The sequence below is a fragment of the Urocampus carinirostris genome, chromosome 1, assembly GCF_059441175.1.
Source record: "Urocampus carinirostris isolate Australia breed hairy pipefish chromosome 1, RoL_Ucar_1.0, whole genome shotgun sequence".
NCBI classification, from domain to species: Eukaryota; Metazoa; Chordata; class Actinopteri; order Syngnathiformes; family Syngnathidae; genus Urocampus; species Urocampus carinirostris.
In genome coordinates this window covers 56,232,772-56,253,695 of record NC_142349.1, presented here as the reverse complement: position 1 = coordinate 56,253,695, position 20,924 = coordinate 56,232,772, and the positions used below count along the sequence as shown (strand labels likewise).

The 20,924-nt window shown below is 39.1% G+C and overlaps 1 protein-coding gene across 1 annotated transcript in view; it reads right to left on the bottom strand.

Annotated features, from left to right (window-relative positions):
• Positions 1–711: 711 nt before the first annotated feature.
• The window catches only part of LOC148376333 (uncharacterized), a 42,786-nt gene continuing 22,573 nt past the window's right edge, over positions 712–20,924 (bottom strand). Inside the window, exons 27-48 of the mRNA XM_088325800.1 lie at positions 20,754–20,819; positions 20,570–20,677; positions 20,276–20,494; positions 19,030–19,191; positions 18,795–18,962; positions 18,556–18,699; positions 17,443–17,553; positions 15,546–15,724; positions 13,763–13,826; positions 13,217–13,291; positions 11,528–11,635; positions 11,324–11,431; positions 9,891–9,962; positions 8,813–8,941; positions 8,625–8,732; positions 7,032–7,187; positions 6,847–6,954; positions 5,588–5,725; positions 5,364–5,480; positions 3,180–3,368; positions 1,962–2,245; positions 712–1,013 (exon numbers count right to left, since the gene is read on the bottom strand). Of these exons, the coding sequence (XP_088181926.1) occupies positions 756–1,013; positions 1,962–2,245; positions 3,180–3,368; positions 5,364–5,480; positions 5,588–5,725; positions 6,847–6,954; positions 7,032–7,187; positions 8,625–8,732; positions 8,813–8,941; positions 9,891–9,962; positions 11,324–11,431; positions 11,528–11,635; positions 13,217–13,291; positions 13,763–13,826; positions 15,546–15,724; positions 17,443–17,553; positions 18,556–18,699; positions 18,795–18,962; positions 19,030–19,191; positions 20,276–20,494; positions 20,570–20,677; positions 20,754–20,819 (3,071 nt within the window). The 3' untranslated portion in view covers positions 712–755. The remainder of the gene's footprint in view (positions 1,014–1,961; positions 2,246–3,179; positions 3,369–5,363; positions 5,481–5,587; positions 5,726–6,846; positions 6,955–7,031; positions 7,188–8,624; positions 8,733–8,812; positions 8,942–9,890; positions 9,963–11,323; positions 11,432–11,527; positions 11,636–13,216; positions 13,292–13,762; positions 13,827–15,545; positions 15,725–17,442; positions 17,554–18,555; positions 18,700–18,794; positions 18,963–19,029; positions 19,192–20,275; positions 20,495–20,569; positions 20,678–20,753; positions 20,820–20,924) is intronic.

Genomic DNA, 20,924 nt, shown 5'->3' with positions numbered 1-20,924 from the left:
AAAGCAGGTCCCTTTTCTCACATTGTTAGTCTGTGCCTAGTCATAATATCTTATTTCTATTCCTATTTATTTGTATTATTGTATTTTAACAACTCTATGTGTCTGTTGGGTTGTTGGGGTGGGATAAAGGAGGTTATTGCCTTATTGTAGACTGAATGTTTTACAACACTTTGAGTGGCAATTTATTGCCTGAAAAGTAAATAAATTTCTCATCTCATCTCATTAGCTGCACCGCTTATCCTCAGTAGGGTCGCGGGGGTGCTGGAGCCCATCCCAGCAATCATCGGGCAGTGGGAAGGGGACACCCTGAACTGGTTGCCAGCCAATCGCAGGGCACGGGGGACAGACAACTCACTCGCTCATTCACACCTAGGGACAATTTGGACCGGCCAATTCACCTGACATGCATGTTTTTTGAATGTGGGAGGAAACCGTAGTGCCCGGAGGAAACCCACGCAAGCACGGGGAGAACATACAAACTCCGCACAGGAAGTCTGGAGCTGGATTTGAACCCACGCAGGAGGTTCCCATCACATGAACTGTTCCGCACATGCGCTAACCACTGCGTCGCCGTGCTGCCCAGTAAATAAATTGGATAAATTTAATTTGAAACACATCTGTTCTGGACACGTTGTGAAAGAGGTGTAGTTATGATTGCAATAAAAGAAGGTCGTTATTTCAGTGTTTGAATCAATTTAATTGCTCTTAAAAATAAACTTAGCACCAGAAGGGATCATTTTTTTCAAACTAACGGGTCACTGCTTGAGGCAGACTTGACACTGACTGGCCTTGCGTCGCTGCTCGTCTGCTGCTTTGATGGTTCCGGGCCTGGGTTTTATGAATTGGTCTTGTTGGCGTACGGCGGTCAGCCAGAAACTGTACAGGTTGGAAAAGTAGTGACAAGAACCCCGCGCCCCCTGACACTCGATGATGGGGTGAGTTCGGAAGTCCTTCAGGCAGCTGCCGGTGGACGCCAGAGACTGGCCGCCGCCCTCGTCGCCTGCTCCTGTTTGCTGAAGACGACAAAAAATAAAAACGAGGTGCTGAAGATTAACATTAGTATTTATTTTTTTAAAAAAATTTCTGCTGGTAAAAAACACCTGTGCCACAACATAGACCTGTTTTTTGTACGTCTAAATTATTGTACTCTGATGAAGCACCTCTACCACAACTTACGCCAGTATTTTGCATGTCTAAATCAGTGTACTCTCTTCAATTACAAACATAATCATATACGTGAAATTTCCTTATATTTACACCATAAAGAAGAAGAGCAGCTTCAGCGACAGACTGCTGTCACAGTCTTGTTCCACGGACAGACTGAGGAGATCATTTCTTCCTCATGCCATGGGGCTCTTACCCTCCGCCCGGGGGAGTAAAATCCCACATTAAACCCCACCCACACATTTGCATATTACCCTATTTTTATCACAGTGTGTATTTTATGTAGCACTATTTAAATACTCTGACAGTCCTCGCTTGCAGAAGTATGCAAACGGGGATAATGGATCGCGGCCGCATAAGCATTTCACGTTTTAGTGGGTAGAAGGCCTAACAATAATACACTCTGTCGTCCGAGCTCGCAGCAATATAAAATTTGGGATAATAGATCGTGGAACATCTTTCATCTGTGATACATTGAGGCAACAAAGTGAGAAGTAGAGAGGGATTACAGTAATTCATGTATGTAAATCACCCATGCCCCTTATACAGGGCAGATGTTTTAGTGGTTTTAGTGGAATGAGCTTATTTTAACACTACTGCTCACAATAACCACCTGACCATTACATAGTAACAACATAGTAATAAACACAGTAAGGTATTTTGGAAAAATATATCAGGAACAAAAAAGTAGCTTTAATCTTCAAATAGAAATAATTACTTCGTGTACCCTGTTTTCGATTGTTCATACATCAAAGATTGAAATACTGAAAACATTTGGAGTAAATGATCATACGTACAAGGAGGAAGGAGAAGCCCGTCCAGAGGCTCCTCCAGCCAAACGGGCATTGAGGAATGGCTGGATCTTGGCTGTGAACGGCAACAGCGGGCGACGACGTCTCGCACACCACGCAGCGGCTGATGTGCGTTCGAATCTCGAAACCGAAAAGTGGCATCATGGGTATGGCCGCCGTTGTGGACAACCAATAGGACTTGTCGTTCCGAGCCGAGTAGTGACAGGCAGCTTTGTTGCAGTAGGAGAACGGCATGCTGGAAAACACCGGCATGCAAGAGCCAGCTTGACCTACAGGAAAAGAAAGTAAAAAAAAATGAGGTGAGCATTTTTCAAAATACAGTGGTACCTTTTTATACGAGAACCTCCCATCACAAGGATTTTGGTGTACAAAACTTTTTTTTGTTTCTTTTCAACAAAAATCTACATAGCCATACGAAGGAAAATCCAGTTCACGGGCAGTACCCGAGGCAACCACTGGAGACCCTTCACCACTCGTATCTTACCGCCAGAAACTTCTACAGGCGTACATTCAAAGTTACAGTAGCTTTAATAATAAGTGTACAGTGCTTACATATTTTCAACAGCGTCTCGATCTATCAACCTCTGCCAATCTTTATTATGCGATAATAAACCTCACAAACACAACACGGCACCAAATTACTCATAGCAAGACAGACTATAGAGAATACAGTTACAAAATTAGCAACCCACGATGATGTTGTCGTCTGCTACCAGTGACAGTGGCGATCCAGATTAGAGCCAAAATAAGAGGAGATCGGTCTTAAAAAACACTTTTATACAGTGTACACAATTCTAATGATAAAAAAAGATAAGATACAGGGAAAACAAATATAAGTTGACAGGTATGCGAGATCTGTGACTCTTACTTGCAACCACCCCCTTTCATTTACACCACGCACGCTGAACCACTTTATGTGCTCATAATAAACTTGCATTTTATTTCATTAATATCATTTTATTTGTCTTATGACAAAATTTATTTTACGTATATTTACTATTTCAATCTGATTAGAAAGATATGTTTTATAGCCATTTAGAGTCCACTTGTATGCTTTTTGAAGTACGGGAGTGAACCAATTTGACTTTTTAAATTTTAAATCAAAAAAATGTGCTCTTAACATAAGCAATTTAAGCGATGGGCACCACCCTGGAATGAATTAAGCTTGTAAGAAGAGGTACCACTGTGGCTGGTTTTACCCACCGAGGTCTTGTATGTGAGCCTTCTCTTGTCCTTCCAAGTAGGCCAGACTGTATCCCTCCCAAAGCTTGCTGCTGCCGTCGGGGCAACGAGGTATCTGAACAGACTGGCTATGAAGAACCAGAAGGAACCCTGAGCTCCATGCCCTCCTAGAACCTTGATCGCCCTGATCACCACGTTCACCAGGGTTGCCTGCAGAATGCATGATAAGAATACAATTTATTGTAATTCATGTACTTATTATAAGATGGCAAATGCAGTACGAAAAGTGCCATCTTGCTGGTGGCAGAACATTTATAAAGTACCAGACATATACGGCATGTATATTGCAACCAACGATCTATTAGTAGTACAAATATAAGTAATATTAAATAAAAATGAATAAAAACATATCAGAATCATCCCTTGTCATTATTGCACATTCTCTAAGCATAATATCCAGCTTTTTATTCATTTGCAACATTGGGACTACCATCACTGAGACTATTGTTGTTTTTTAATGTATTAATTCTAGACTTGATGGTCCTAAATCTCCTACCTCTAGGCACCAGTTTAAACAAGTAATGCCCATGGTATTGTATTGTATTTATTTTTATTCAGCCAGTATAAACCATAAACATGATATATACAAGAAATCCTTTGACACGCAAACTCTCAATAATGATAACATAATAGATGTAAAAGAATAAAAAGAATAGAGTGAAAAAGATATTATAGCGTATAATACAAGGTAATTAAAGAGAATAGTTTAAAAGGAAAATATCTAAATAACAAGACTGGAGTAGAATAGGTCAGAGGAACGTCGTTGGCATAATACTATACATATTAACCTAATCATTTCTTGTTGAACATGCGAATAGCGGAAGGGTAAAAACTCTCTTTAAGACGTGTAGTCTTGCTCCTAATGGAACGAAGACAGCGACCTGACGGCAGGTAATCAAAGTACCTGTGAGCAGGGTGACTGGGATCGTACATAATTTTTAGTGTCCGTTTTTTTGAACGTTTGATGTAGACACTATGCAGGGACGGAAGGCCAGTACTTATTATTTCCTCTGCCGTCCTCACCACAGGTTCCATCTTTGACAATCAGAAAGATTGACGCGACCAAACCAAACTGTGATTGACCTAGTTGAAAAAGATTCAATGATAGTACGATAATAATTGACAAGAATGAATTGGCGGACTCCGAATGATTTGAGTTGACGAAGGAAGTAGAGCCTTTGTCTGGCTGACTTTAGAATATCGATAGCATTGACAGTCCATGTGAGGTCAGCTGACAAGTAAGTACCTAGAAACTTGAATGAATAGACCAGTTCGACCTCACTACCATTAATTGACAGTGGGGGGAGGCTTAGTACGGAAATCTATTATCATCTTCTTAGTTTTACCTACATTCAATAACAGAACACTCTAATGACAACAGGTGGAAAGTGAATCAATTTCTGCTCGGTATTCAGTTTCGTCTCCTTTTGAAATAAAGCCAGACACCATGATGTCGTCTGCATATTTAGCGAATAGTGAATGGTCAGAACTGGGTTGACATTATGAATAAAATTACTAAATTTTGTGCAGGCTTGGAGAGTAACAAAATACATGGAACGGCAAAAATGATGTTGGCAAGCTGTTTGGATTGATTTTCATTTTGTTTTGTTTTTTTATGTTAGTTTTGCCGGAGATCAAAGAGATCAAAGCCAGGAGAGGAAGCTTACCACGTGTTGTGAGTCATAATTGTATTCAAATTTAGTTTCTTTTGTCTTTTATTAGCATTTTTGGTATTGGAGTAATCCAAAAGTAATTGAAAGTAATCAAGTTAAAGTAACCCTACCCAACCCTGATTAAGTACAGGATGGGTTAACAATGCCCAACTGAGTTTAGAGAAACCTCCTCATGTATTTTTCACCAGGCCTATCTGCTCCTACCTAACATCTAACAAAGCTGTTCAGGTCGGAACAAATGTAGTAGGAAAAATGGGGGGCGGCAGAGGTGGGGTGGAGTGTAACCTCATGCTAATCCCCACGGTTATGCAAGATGTTTTAACATTTTTTTCCTAGAGTAATGTATTAGCAATATGATACTTTTATCACTCCTTTTTCTATTTCAATGTATTTTAGTTATGTTCTATGTTTTATTAATGTTGGGTTAAATTGAGGAATGCCTGAATGACATGTAAATGGGTTTAAAACTTGCCTTCAGGCCCAGTACGTCCTGGCTGACCAAAATCTCCTTCCTCGCCAATGGGACCATCACGACCAGGAGGACCTGGTGGTCCAGGGCCGCCTCGAAAACCGAGAGCACCTTTTGGTCCTGGGTCAAAAGAATGAACAGATGACAAACGGAACGGTGGAATACAAAGCCGGATCAATAACCCATCCGAATGGAATGTGGGGATTTTAAATAAGAGACGTTCTTGCCTTTCGGTCCGTCGCGCCCAGGTAAACCCAGAGGGCCTGGTGGACCTTCGGGTCCTGGGTAACCGAGTGGTCCTGGAGGGCCAGGTCGACCCTCTCCTATGGGTTCACGGATAGAATCACCACGCTCACCCTTAGCACCTGCAAAAGACAAAGTTATTCCCCAGGTTCTTACATTAGTTTATTCTGACGTGGGAATCTAATTAAAACAGATTATAACATCTTCACTAGCAAGGATTGTCATGCCCAGAGAAAATGTTCTCACTTTAAACGCCTTCTTACTTTTTAAGTCAAGTCAAGTCACATTTATTTATATAGCCCTTAATCACAAAAAAATCACAAAGGACTGCACAGGATTACAATTACAAAATTGCACAATTAAAATAAAATAAAATAAAAATAATAAAATAAATTAAAATAAATAAATTAAAATAGCACTGATCATCGATTGGTTACAGCCCTGCAACATAGCAGGTGTGTGCCTTATTCATATTTCTTAAAAGCTTCGTTCCATGGTTATGTGTTTTTGCTTCTCCCTTTAGCATCACTCCATGTCTTGGGATCCATAGAGAATAGATACATTACAAACAAAACAGTATTGCCAACTCATAAAGTCATTAAGAAGAACATGAGATACAGGACTGAATAAAGAAAGAGAAAGGCATTGTAGGAGGTAGTTCAGCCAAGAGAAAACTGGAAAAAATGCAGTATTGTAACGCTGTCTCGCATAGTCTTTACAAAGCACAGGGAAAGGCATTCTTTAGCGAGGGTAACGATAGATGCGCCTTTTACATATTTATTCATTATCTTATGCTTAGTTTTCATTTTTAACACCTTACTTCTCAATTTAGCATCACTGCAAGTCTTGGAATCCATAACTAGAAAAAATTCAAATCTTACACAAGATTTTGAACTGAACGAATGACAACGAAGGGAGCATTGTGGGACGTAGTTCTGCCAATAGCATATTTGTAATTTCATTAAACCAATAGCAGACCAGTATTTTATATGACGTCGCCCAATAGCACACAGGTGTCTTAGAGAAATAAGTCATCAAACAGACGAACACCACAAAGTTAGACTTTTTGTTTAATTTGGGATGCGCAAAATAATTTGTGGTGGGAAAAATGCCGTAACGAAGGGCCGAAACTGTTCTTATTCCACACCATGAAATGAAAGCATCGTAGGGCAGGGAGGCCGTATACCAGGGGTCTAGTTTATATTATTTTGATTAGCTCAAATCTAGCCTTTGTGCCACTCACCACTTTCTCCAGGAGGTCCAGGTAAACCTTTTCTTCCTAGGGACCCATGATCACCTCTTGGTCCTTTACCTCCTGGCAAACCTTGGGAACCAGGACGGCCTCTCTCCCCTGTAAATGTAAGTTTGGAATTGTGTGGTATAAAATAAATGATTTGAGTTTTTAATTTCAGTTTCAGGTGATTTTACCTTTGCGTCCTGGAAATCCTGGATTTGATGATGTTCCTGGAGTTCCTGGATAGCCCTTGTCTCCCTTCCGACCTGGAACCCCTGGTAGGCCTGGTGGTCCAGTATCTCCTTTCTGTGCAATGCTGCCGCCTGGTTCACCTTTCTTTCCACGAGGCCCTATATTTAAAAAAGTATAGATGCAACTAAACAGGACGTCATATTTAAAGTGACTGTATAATAATTCACCAATAAAGGCCATTATTGCTTAGAATACAGCTAAAGCATGTACATTTGAAGAGAACAATACGGAACACAATATGGAAGCCTGAAGGATCCGAAGGAGCCCACTTTCATGTTTTCTTGCACAAGCATGATGAAAGGCAGCACGTTGGAGACCCGTGCTTCAGAGGCTAGCGAGAGAAGCTACTGAAAAATCTACTAAAATATTGCAATACAGCTTGTAGTGGGCCATAGCCTGCAGCCAAGTAGCTAACATGAGTGACTAAAAAAGGTAATAGTGGAAAAAGGGGAAGGTGCTTGTCATCCTGCAAATATCACATGTAGGGCTCAGCTGTGAAAAGTAACTGGCAGTTACGTGATAAAAGCAACACACTTTTATTCAAATGAATGATGTATCTTAAAAGGGACAGTGTGTAATATTTGCACACTAATAGAGGGTCGTTATTTCAGTGTTTGTGTCACAGTATTGCGGAGTGCAACCAGAAATTAGTAATACAAATCACAAAGGTGATTATAAAGAGACTCAAAGAGACAAAAAGAAACATTTTTCTCCTCGCTTTTGTGCCAGGCCTTTTGCAAAGAAAGAAAAAAGAGGAGAAGGGGAATAAAAAGAAAAAAAGAAGATAACTAAAAAAAGGGAAAAGATTTTGAAAAAAAAGAAAAACTGTGAAAAAAAACAAGGAAGAGGGGAAAAAAGAGATAAAGATAGAAAAAAAGAGTAGAAACAAGAGAAATAAAGGAAGTGAAAAATAGAAGCAAAAATGGAAAAAGAATACATGAGAAAAAGAAAAATAGGATGAAAATGGTAAAATAAAGATAGATAAAAATATTTTTTGAAATGAAGAAAAAACAGGTTTTGGCGTTTTGAGCCTCCTCTTTGTGAGGCTCAGGTTATGTAAAATAAATACTTTTTTAATGATTATTTATGATTATGTATTTTAATAAACACATGTTTATGTCATAGTTCATGTATTATTGGTTATTGTTTTTTTTACTTAATTAAGCTTTTTACTACTAGGAATCGCTCATTATTTCTCAACGTAATCCATTAGGGTCGCAACATAATAGACAATGTGGCTTTAAGGCATGGGCCTGTAACACAAAATGCCGAAAGAGCCGTACTGGACAACAAAGAAATAACCATGTTTGGAGCTGCATGAAATAAAAAGCTTTATGTAAGCCTTATAAGGAAAGCAACACATACTGCAAACAGATACTGTGTATATCTGATAAAAGTTGAGAATGTTTGTGTCATGTTCTTTCTCCTAGAGAAACCTTATCATTTTCCATTATCAAGCATTTTTCTTTTTGCCAGGGAGCCACTAGAGAGCCCTAAAGTGGCGAGCTGTCCTTTAAGGAATGATTCAAACAAACCTGGTTGCCCAGGAGGTCCTTCAAAGCCGGGATCTCCAAGAGGACCTTGCAAAAGTTTGTCGCATTCTCTCCCAGGGAAACCTGGTCCACCTGGAGAACCAGGTCGACCTAATGGAAAAATAAATAGATAGTTGGGAATTAGACTCAGCATGGTATGACGTAGTGTTAATTTCTTGTGTCTTTAATACCTGGGCCACCGGGTACACCGATGTCACCCTTAGGCCCAGGATAAGAGTGTCCTGGTTGTCCAGGCAGTCCTCTGGAACCTTTGTCTCCGCGATAGCCATCCGGCCCTGGAGGACCTGGGATACCTATTCCTAAAAATAACAAAATAAGGGGCCTTTTAACTCAATCAATGGCAGTTGTTTTTCTCAAATGGGAAGAGCCGGTGCCAATCAATTTTTGCCTTTGATACTCATTTATAAAAGCCTACAGAAAATGTAGGTCTCTATAAATAGAGGAAAAGGACATATCAAAGAGAGCTAGTACCCCCATCTAACATTAAAAAATATATATTTCTAGCTTCTACCATTGTTTAGGAAACAACAGTTGGACTTTGCTATGTTTCTTGAAAATACTCATTTCTAAGATAACTTGAAAGAATGCATTTCAAGCAGAACTTTCACCTTTGTGCTTTTTTTAATTTGTTATACTTCCAATACCTAAACAAGGCTTTCCATTAACACATGGGGCCCTATGCTTGTAAAATAATATTTCATTGCAAGAACACTGGATGTAGGCATGAACTTTTCCGGTGAAGTGATGATTTCGGTCACTATGGCGATCGCGTGCCCTTGGGCGTGCATGAAACGCCATCCCTTCTGAACAGACGATGACAATGGGACTTCGTCATCCTTTTTGGAAAGCAAAAAGCTCTCTCAAAGCTTTGTTGCCCATTCGTCTGTGTCTTACGAGTCTCACAACACTGATTTTGTTAGCGTACCTGCTGCAGGGTGCTGCCTACACACACTCATTCACCGGGAAAGGGAAGTGGGGGCTGTCTCAATGTGTGGGCAAAGATTTGAAGTCACTCCTGTCATCTAATAGTGATTGATAATACTGAAATCATCCCCAGAGGCTTCATACCTACTAATGAGCAGAGCCAAAGCTTCTATAAAAGTTTTTTTTATATAAAAAAGAAAAACATATTTTTACATTTTGGCACTCAGGGACAATACTTCTGAAAACGTATTTATATGTTTTGGTACTAAATGAGTTAACCAAATAAAAACTGCATACTAAAAACTTAACAGCATTAAGTCTTACCACTTGCTCCCTTTATCCCTTTCGGTCCCTTAAGACCATCCAATCCGCCAAGACCAGGTGGCCCTGGTAATCCTTATAAAAAGAATTTCACATGGATATCAATTAATTATACAAATCCTGTACAGTGGTATGAAAAAGTGTGTGAACATTTTGGAAATTCCCTGATTTCCACATAAAATCACCATCAAATGTGATCAGACGACAACCCAAACATTTCAATGTTTCCAATTTTTATTGAGGAAAGCTTGCAAACAGTGACAGAAGGAGGAGGAATAAGTAATAGTAAGAGAAAGATAACCTCTCCTGCCCCCACAATTACCCACAACCAGATCGCTGTCTTGAGGTCCTCTTCGCCAACAGTGGGCACTATACTGATTGTTTGTTTATGTAATTATTTAAGGCGTGGAAAGCCTTTACTACCTTGATTAAGTACAACCTGAATGTATTCATTTGTTTACTCATGAAAAAAAAAGAATGTAAATTCAGTAAATGAGTCTTCTTATGCAGAAGGTTACTTATTCATCCCCTTTCTATCATTGTTAAAATGGAACCCTCATTAAAAAACTGGATAACTTTAAATGTTTAGATGGTTTTCTTCATCTGATTTAGATTTTAAAAATTGAAACATATAAATGTTAGGGTGAGTTAAAAATTGGTTACAATTAATTAATTGGTGGGCGAGGCGAGTCATTTATTGGAAAAGCGCCATTACTTGTTCCTCCGCCCTGTCATTGTTTGCATAATATCCGCCATTCTAAACGTGTTAATGGGGGAGGAAATTTAGTTTCAATTGCTTTTTGAGTCTCCTAAGGCAAAAAGTCTATTTACTTTTTCCTCCCCCATCATTGTTTACATGCTATCCTCTTTAAAAATGGACACATATAAATGTTTAGGTGCTGAAAATCTCTTTGAGTAGAGTATTCGGATAATTATTCCTCCACCCTCATTTTTGAATGTTATCCTCAAATAAAATGGAAATCTACGTTTGGGGAGTTAAATAGGTTTCAATAGCTCTTTGAGCCTCTTTAGGCAGACGTTTTATTTACTTATTCCTTCCCCATCATTGTTTGTATGCCACCCACATAAAAAATGGAACCCTATGAATTTTGCGTGGTATAAATAGATTTCAGTTATACTTTGAGTCTCCCCAAAGCAAAGGATTTGGTTACTTATTACTCCCCTTTCATTGTTTGCATGCTATCCTCAATAAATAAAGGACGTCTAGAAATGATTGGATGGTTTTTGTTCATGTGTGTGATTTTGACAAAGATCAGATCATATTTGATTGGTATGTATACCAAAAATGAAATCCTTTCCCAAAGTTACGGATACCTTTTCATACCACTGTATTATTTACATCTTAGAATAATAATTACCAAAACAAAACAAACATTTTATGTGTCATTGGTATCTTTTCAAGACAAAATCCATACCTGGAGGTCCAGTTGGACCTGGAGGACCCGGGGGCCCATCGTACCCCTCATCACCTTTGATACCTGGATTGCCTGGACGACCTGATGGGCCAATTGGGCCAGGGAAACCTAGGGAAAACAACTCATGAATAAGATGCTCAAACTTGCCAAATTTTGCTTATTCTGCAATAAATCTACACAGAAAAAAAAAAAATCAAGAATCACCAGGTCCACCGTCTCTTCCTGGTACCCCAATAGTGCCGGGGAGACCAGGCTGTCCCGGGAACCCCCTTTGGCCAGGATCGCCAGGATCGCCCGGATCCCCGATTGGTGCTGGAAATAAGAGATAGATGTTAGTTTCATATGTATTTTCATTTTATCTGAAAGAAAAAAAAGCATATTGGATTATTTACAAAAAGCAGCTTTAAAGCCCCAATGTGTAGCATTTGACCACTCGAGCGAGGGACAGTGATACACAGCACAGTGTGGCAGCAGGTTGCAAGACAAACATGGCGCCGACCTAAATGGGGATTCCATGGTGTGAAAAATACATATTTCTTGACCATGGGGATTCCATGGAGTAAAAAATACATATTTCTTAACCTATAGGTTTGAAATTTACATTGGTATGATAGTTTATGTATTTTTGCCCAATATTCAAATCAGGTTTTTTTTTTTACTGCATGAAATTTTGTTACCACTAGGAGGAACTAAATACTACACACTTTTCCTTTAAAGATAAATAATATATCATTATTTTTCCCTTTCAATCTCTAATCATCAGCCCCTTCAGATTATTATACTTTGGTGTCCAATCATTTTCTTTTCGGGGCAACATCGAAAAACTTTAAGAGCACAAAGGCCACAAAGGCCACTTAAATATTTACATTTACAGTAATGCATCAACTGCTCCCTGGGCCAAATCCTGCTTCGCATGCTTCGCCTCACTTTCCAACCTCCTTTTTTCAGTTTATTTATTCTTTCTGCCGAAACAGAAAGCACCATTTTGGTCGATTGATGCTTTGAGAAGTGATTATGAATTACATACACTGAGCTCCTAGCGGGAATAATATAAAAATAAGTACAGATCATAAGAAATTTCAAATGAAAAAAAAAGGGGCCAAGGTGAAATGCTATGAGAAAATATTATGAATTGGTAACATTGAGTTGCCTGGAAAAGAAATAAATGAATAAAATGATCTAAAACAAAATTGATTCAAAAACAAAGGTTTCTGTACTTTAGCAAGCAGACCAAGCAGCAATTTCAGTACAATTTTGCCAAAGTGGTCCATTTTAATAACTCAAAATAGTTAATTCGCATATTTAGATAATTAAGGAGAGAAAAAAAATGTTTGTTACCGTATTTGTTCTTGTTTAACAGGCACTTGTGTATAACGGGCAACCCTAACTTTTGATTAAAATCGTTTTCCCTTATTGTCAGCTCAAACTAAGCATTGTAAGTGACAAACTTTGTTGAATACATCCAGCCAAGGTTAAAACAATTGATTTACTATCTACACTAAAAACACAAAACAAACTGACAATGTTTTTATTTAAGGTCCCTCAAAGTGTGATTTACATTCAGATAAGAGATGTTTCCCTTGTCGTGCTTTTTTGCGTCTATTTAGATATTTAAGGACAACTTTCCATTTTCTCCATTCAAACCTGATGCCTTTTTTGGCATTCTCACAGGGCGATCCTGGTTTGATTCCTGTTGCAGTCAATGTTATGCAATTGAGTTCAGCGATATTGTTTGACTGATCAATCATTGCATAATTAGAGGAATATAACACCTAGTTTATAGTGCACCCCAAAACTTTATGTTCCTTTTTTAAGTAAAAAATAAAATGCGCATTATAGAAGAATAAAAATGGTACATGCTGATGAGCGGTGTAAATAGTTTGGACAACTTACCACTGTATCCCTTCTCCCCTTTAATTCCTTTTGGTCCTGGTCTTCCAGGTCGTCCAAAAGAATCTCCGGGATCGCCTGGAATTGTAAACATTTTAGATAGTTCAAGTATCCGTAAAGACTACTGTTGTCAAACTCATTTTAGCTCAGGGGCCACATGGTAGAAAAAACATTCTCACGGGGCCAGATTTGTCAAATAAAGAGAAAGAAAGAAAGAATGAATGAAAGAGAAAAAAAAAGAAAGAGAGAGAAAGAAAGAGAGAGACAGAGAGAAAGATAGAGAGACAGACAGACGGACAGACAGACCGACAAAGAGAAGGAGACAGACAGACAGACAGACAGACAGACTTAGAGAGAGAGAGAGAGAGAGAAAGAGAGAGAGAGAGAGAGAGAGAGAGAGACTAGTTTTTCTCTTGCACTTCTCTTGGCATTGTCTTTTAGGCCGGATTAAAACCCTTGGCTGGCCTGATACGGCCCGCAGGCCACATGATTGATACCGCTTATTTGAACCCAGATAAATAGGATTAAATACATTTTTAGGAATTTTACCTTTGTCCCCTATAAAACCTTGTCTGCCTGGATTTCCCTGACGTCCTGGTGGTCCCGGTTCTCCCTTTGAAAGACATTCACATGACAGGTAAGTGTGGCTGTCACTGTTAAATAAGTCCATCCATCCATTTTTCTTCCAACTAAACATTTAAATTTACTGTGGTTATATTTATTTCATTGTAAAGAAGATTCATTTTATTCTTATGTATTGATATTTTCTATAATAAATACAATTATTTATTATTTTCTGTTCTTTATATTTTATATGACTTGATCTCATAAGTATATTTTTAAATAAAATATGTAGTTCTCACTTGATGATTTGTTTTAAAAGAAATTTTCTGTCCAAATAGTTTTTCTTATTTTAGGATTAATTTGGATAAAATGTTTGATAAAAAAAAGAAAATTAATATTTTCTTAATTTATGATTTTTTTTGAGAAATAATCAGTGAAATAAGAATAAAATAGATATAAAGAGGAAGATTATCTGGCATGAGCTAAATTGGAGCGGCACAGTGGGGTATTTTTTATACTTTATTTTTATGATTAAATATAATTAATACTGTTTTCTTTTTTTATTATATTTTGTTTTTATTGTTGTTATTATTATGTATTCTTGTTATTTTTATTTCCTTGCAAAATTTATTTTTTAATTTTTTTATTATTGATTTACTACTTAAAAACAATTATAAAAAAAGTTGTCATTTCTTAATTTACTGGTTTAGGTCAAATGCTTGGAACAGCCACATTCAACATCCCTCTCAGTTCCTCAATTCCAGTGGAATGTGATGTCAAATAATCAATGACTTGTTAAGGCAGCCGCATTTTACTCATAGCAAATAAATATTAGCGATCCACAGAATTATCGGCACAGAAAACCTTTTTTGCCGAATATGACCAGAATTCGGAATTTCGGTTTTGGTCAAAAGAAAAAAGAAAAAAACGGAGAAAAAAAGGATCCCAGTTGGTGCATTGCAAAAAGGGAAAAATGAAGAATAAAATAGCTTTTTCAAGCTTTCACCGTAAAAAGATTTTCTAAAAAATAATGTCATCACCCATGATTTTCTGCTATCCAGACTTTGTCTCATGTTTAAATGCTAACTCCACAGAGCTAACTTAAAACAAGTTTTGTCATTTTAACTAGTAAACACGTACGTTGTGTGTGACATTCAATGTGTCCCCAAAGTCCATTGATTAGCACTAAGCTATGTATGTCGAGAGTTTGACTTTGTTTATTTTACTTTGGTAAATATGCGAATGCAACTCTTTTGTTGCGTTAGACTGCGCCAATTACCGTACCGTCATCATCAATTCTCTCCTAGTCATGTTTTCTTGTCACTATTCAGTCTCCCGTCTATAAAAAGCTAAAATACCCCTAAACGTGTGTACTTACAAATGTGAGAAAGCGAGATTGTGCGGTGCTATGGCTACGAGCTATTCGTTTTTAATTATACCAAGCTACTTTACTCAAAAGTACAATAAACATTTAGATATCTCTTACTGCTTTACTTTCCAAGGGAATGTGTTTTTAAGCGCTAGAATGTATTTTTTCATACAAATTTAATCAATGAAACCCTTGATCATATAAATGTATGCCTTTAAGTTATCTATCATTTTATCTTGTACCTTTTTTAGCAGTGCAAAACAAAAGGTGTACAAATTTGTTTAACCAGTGTTTCATTTTCGAGTTTTGGCCAAGCGTTTCACATTTTTGTTTGTCGGTTTCAGCCTCCAATTTTCATTTCGGTGATGTCAACAAATACATTGAAATTGACATCTATACCAGATCTCCATCAGTCCCAGGGTATCCCCGACCCCCAGGAAACCCTTTTGTTCCAGGGTACCCAGGATCTCCGGGTATCCCATTCCTGCCGGGTAGACCATCATCTCCTTTAGACCCCGGTGAACCAGGGAACCCATCTGGTCCAGGATCGCCTTCCCTTCCTCTTTGACCCTTAACACCTAAAAGAAACCATTCAAATTTCAGATGAATATCCTCATTGTATTTTGCAGTAAAATTGTGAGTCATTATAAAGATCAGGGATGTCAAATTCTGTTTGGCTCTTGGGCTGGATCCAGACTTTCTGTTCTCGCACGGGCCAAAACAGTAAAACAACGTCAACTCCTAATTTGTAGCTTTGTTTTACAGTATTACGCTTTATCATTTATCCTACATTAGTAACCTAACCTACATATTATAATCACGGATGACAAGAGGCCAATAGTACCGCCCCTTAAAAACACCTACCACTTTTAAAAAGAAATTTACAGTTTTTGCAAATTTTAACAACTCAAGACTGGTATTTTAGTCTACGGGTGCTTAAATTTGAAGCAACACTAAGTCTTTTCATGCGAATACAGTGCTCCAACGATTGCACCAGAATTTCATTTTTGTTTGCCACTTCAGGTTATGAACAAGCACATGTCGTTGGCTTTTTAATATTCTGGATACGGATTGTGTTTTGCACATGAATATGGAAAGAGTGATTAAATCTACCACTTTTTATTATCAAAAGCTTGGCATGTATGCATTTATTTACTAAGTTTGGGGGAAAATATCTTAATGTTTGGTATTTAATGAGTGAATTGGTTTATTTCAACAGTTATATGAATACAGTTTCAAACCTGAATAAACTCACCACACTAAATAAAGTGAATACTGCCCTTTAGTGGATGGAGAGAACTTTTGCTAGAGATGACCTAGAGACTCGCTTCTTTTTTTTTTTGAAATACCGTAAAATTCGGACTATAAGCCGTGACTTTTCCCCCAAGCTGTCAACCCTGCGGCTTATGCAACGATGCGGCCAATTTATGCATTTTTTCTAAAGGGCGCCGGAGGCTTCCGAGCAGTAAAGGTGAGAGTGAGACACGTAAAATATGTGTAAGAGGCAAATTTAATTAATAGAACTAGCATGAACAGACCCTCATCGTGGAAAAGGTATCAATCGAAAGGGGAGCGCTAACTACCATATTGGAAATGATTTTACGAGTTTGTTTATTTGTAAACGGAAATAATGTGGCAAAAGTAAGAAGAAGCAAGGTCCAACAAAGCCGAAATGTTTAAGGTGGATTTGTATCTATCTGTCGGCATTATCGTGTGTTCAGTAATAAATATCTTACACGGTTGGATTCTATGCATTGTCCTTGATTTGACAAAACCATTTTCGTGAACATTTAAGGGAGTTGAAGATGGCCAGAGGACGTTATGGTGAGTTACATCAGCTTTATACTTTTCAGGTATTTTCTTGTCTGATGAATTTATTTTGAAATGGTCATCATATCTTGAATACCAAGAGTTTAAGCCTTACAAAGATATGTGGGATGACGTATTTCAGTGACTGGTGACATCGTATCAACAGTCTGGCGACCCACCGGTGGGCCGGCAAAACGATAATGGCTTAAGGTACCGTATATAATCAAAACTCTTTCTGTGTACCGTATTACTTTGTAAATATCTCATGTTTCAATGTGGACATATCAGCTCCTAGTCAGGTGCGGCTTATGTGTGTAAAAAATGTTTGTTTTTTTTAAATGTACTGGGTGCGCCTTATTGTCAGAATTTTATGGTGCACAGAAATGAATTGCGCCCCGATTAAATCATCCAACGGGCCTGATCCAGCCCGCGGCCCGTATGTTTGATGTGGCTGCTGTAGATGTTTGTAAATGATAAACTCAATTACCTCTTGGTCCTTGTGGACCTGGGTTTCCTCTTCTGCCTGGAATTCCTGGTTCTCCTTTTTCAATATTTACAATTTTTGTTTCTCCAGGCAATCCTTTGGGACCACGTATCCCTATGGGAAATTAGATACAGTATAGTTCTTAAAGAACAGCGGCCAACAACAACTGTACAGTAGACCCCCAGGATACGACGTTGACCAATTCTGAGGTGAGGATTGTAAAGTAAAATCGCTGAATAGCTGGAGCTAAAAACTTATGGTTTTTAGCTTATGAATTCCAAACCCCCGGTACCCCAGGTAAAAACATTAAAGCGACAAAAAAATATATATATAGTAATTACTACTTATGAAATGTACGTGTATCTGATTGTATAAAAGTAAAAATACATTTAATTTGTATGTACTTTTGGTGTAATGTGACTAGAGCTGGTACACTAGAGTTAGTAGGTGGATGCAGTGGTGGAAAGAGATGGCAGATTCAAATTAAAACTGATTGTAAAACTTCCCCTTGCAAGGGTTGTCATGCCTTTAGAAGACCTAATACGATGAATTAATCGCCTCATTAGTTTTCATAATATTTCGATCGTTGATTGGTTACGGCCATAACACTTAGCGAGGTTAGCGATGCGTGTGGCCTCTTTTTTTTTTATTAACTTGATATTTGCTAACTTTGTTTGTATTGTTCTCATGCTTTTCTTCTCCTTGTGGCATCAATGCCTATCTTGATACTAAACAAATTCAGGGTTGCCACATGGGATTCTGAAGAGAACAAAGACAGAGAACGAAATTGAGAGAGGGAGTTCAGCCAATAGCATATCAGCAACTCCATGAAACCGTGATGCAAACCAATAGAAGAACACCATCTTATATGACGCTGACCAATAGCAGACAGTAAACTTAGAGACGTATAAGACACATGACTCTGCAAGTGTACATTTGTTGTTGATGTCGTACGGTGGGGAAAATGCTGTAAAGGGGAGCCGGAAAAACATATAAATCTTTATAAAAACCAGAAAACATTGGAAGGTAGGGATGATGTAACGCGTGGGTCAACTGTACTTTGAAGTTTGTTGTTATTGAAAACAAATCAAGTAAACCATCAGAAGGGTTATGTACCTTTGATACCAGGATGCCCTGGATCTCCTGGGCCACCGTTTCGACCATCAAAACCTCTTTCCCCTGGCCTGCCTGTGGGACCGGGAGGTCCAGGAGGTCCTGGTGGGCCTATGGGCCCAGTCCTGCCAGGAAACCCCACCTCACCTTAAGATCAGAAGAAATCAATTACTCCACAAAGTAAATCCTCTTTGTAACTGGACTTTTGTTTTTGCTTGTTTGGTAAATATGGAATGGTTTACCTTTCCCACCAGGCCATCCGTCACTCCCATGATCCCCAGGAGAACCAGGAAAGCCCTTTGGTCCTGCTGGGCCTGGTTCACCAGGAATACCACGGAATCCTTTTTCACCCGGATGACCACGACCTGGTAGCCCTGCATCACCCCTGGAACCCTTTGGGCCAGGATAACCTACAAAATGCAACAGAGAACTCAAACTACTTCCACTATTGACAATTTTTTTCACCGGCTTTCTTACCTGGCACTCTCGGTCCTTGCCTTCCTGGAAGACCAGGAAGTCCCGGAGGTCCTATTAACTCAAATATGGTACATGCTGAGCCTCGAGGTCCGGGTGGGCCGTGATCACCGTCAGCCCCGTGATCTCCTTTTCTACCTGGCCATCCAGGTGGGCCTTGTCCACCTGTGGATAGTTGCAATTGTGTGAGATACAGTGAACGCTCACTATTATCTGGTTCGATTTTTCTTGATTTGCAGCATGCGTTGTGTTCTGCATTCTTTTTAGTTAAACAGTCTTTCCTCGTCTTCTCTACCTTTGCGTAAAAAATATTGCGGTTTAATATACTGTAATCCTTCGTGACTCTCCAATCGCATATTGCCTCGAGCAAGAGCCGGCAGAACGCTCTTATTTGCTGCTCTGTCCACCAAAAAAATGAACTGCACCGGTGCGGGAGCGATATATTATCCCAAATCGCATATTTCTGCGAACAAGTACTGGCAGAGCGCCTTTTCGTCGGTTCTGGCAAGTTTTTTATTGCCTTTACTATATTTCCACTTAAAATGAACTGAGATTGCGCGGCTGTAATCCGTTATCCCCGATCACATATTGCTGCAAGTGGGGACTTGCAGAACAGACTTTTGTCGTGCAGAGCGGCTTTTTTTTTTGCCTTTGCAGTATTTCTGAATAAAATAAACTGCACTCATAAGGCAATGATCCAATGTCCCCAAAACCATATTGCTGTGAGCGGGAAGAATAATAATAATTTCCTTTGTATTGTCATTCTTTGTAAGAACGAAATGTCGATACACCTGACCCGTTGTAGCGAGCCGATGCAGCCGCAGCCAACAGAGGGCGCCGCCATTTTAACAATGTTATAAGTCTTAGGTATGACTCGGCCGAGGCGCGAACCAGCAAGAAGGCACTTTTGTTGGGTGGCGTGATGTTCTGGCCCACCTAATATGAAATGCATGGTTTTGTCTGCGATCCATTATCCCCAGTCAACTATTGCTGAGAGCAGGGGATGCCAGCGCGCATTTTTCTCGGTTCAGTTGTACTACTTGTACTTGTACTTGATTTGGCTATCACTGCGGAATGGTTGAGCCGGCTCCAATTGTTAAGTCAATAGAGTGCTAGACTGCTGGTACAGTGTAGTAGGTGGGTGGATTCACCTATCGCCTATCACAGGCTATTTTTGAAACAGAACCCCCACGATGAATGAGGATTTACAGTACTCAACGGGTTTATATTTCTTATCTTGGCATCTCACCTGGACTGCCAGGATCACCTGGACTCCCAAGAAATCCTTTTCTCCCTCTAAATCCAGGTTCACCAGGGTCCCCAGGTGGACCTCGCAAAGCATTTAGTGCATCTCCAGGAGAACCTTTCCTCCCTGGTAGTCCGAGTTGTCCGGGAGGCCCTGGAAGACCATCGATACTTCGTCCGGGTGTCCCAGGGTCACCATCTTCTCCTTTTTGTCCTCGTGGCCCTATCACAAGATTCTTGTTAGATTAAAAATATAACATTTATCGCCAATACTAGAAAAAAAAATGTTCCTCGTGACCTGGAGGTCCAATCAATCCACTATCTCCATCATCTCCTTTTAGGCCTTTAAACCCTGAAGGTCCTGGTGGTCCTGGGGTTCCAGGTGTCCCAGGGTCACCTGGAATCCCTTAAATAAATCAAAATACGAATATTTAATCACTAGAAGACAAATAATTTGTACAGTGTTTATTAGGTTGTCCAACCTGGTGAACCTGACTCTCCTTTAATACCAGGGTCTCCTGTTGCATTTCCATGACAACAGACTTCGCCTGATGACAAGCAGAGATAAAATATGTTTAAGGAATATAGACAGACTTTTTCCAGAGGGTCTCAAAAGCGCTGCCCACAGGCCACTTGCAGCCCATGGAATAATC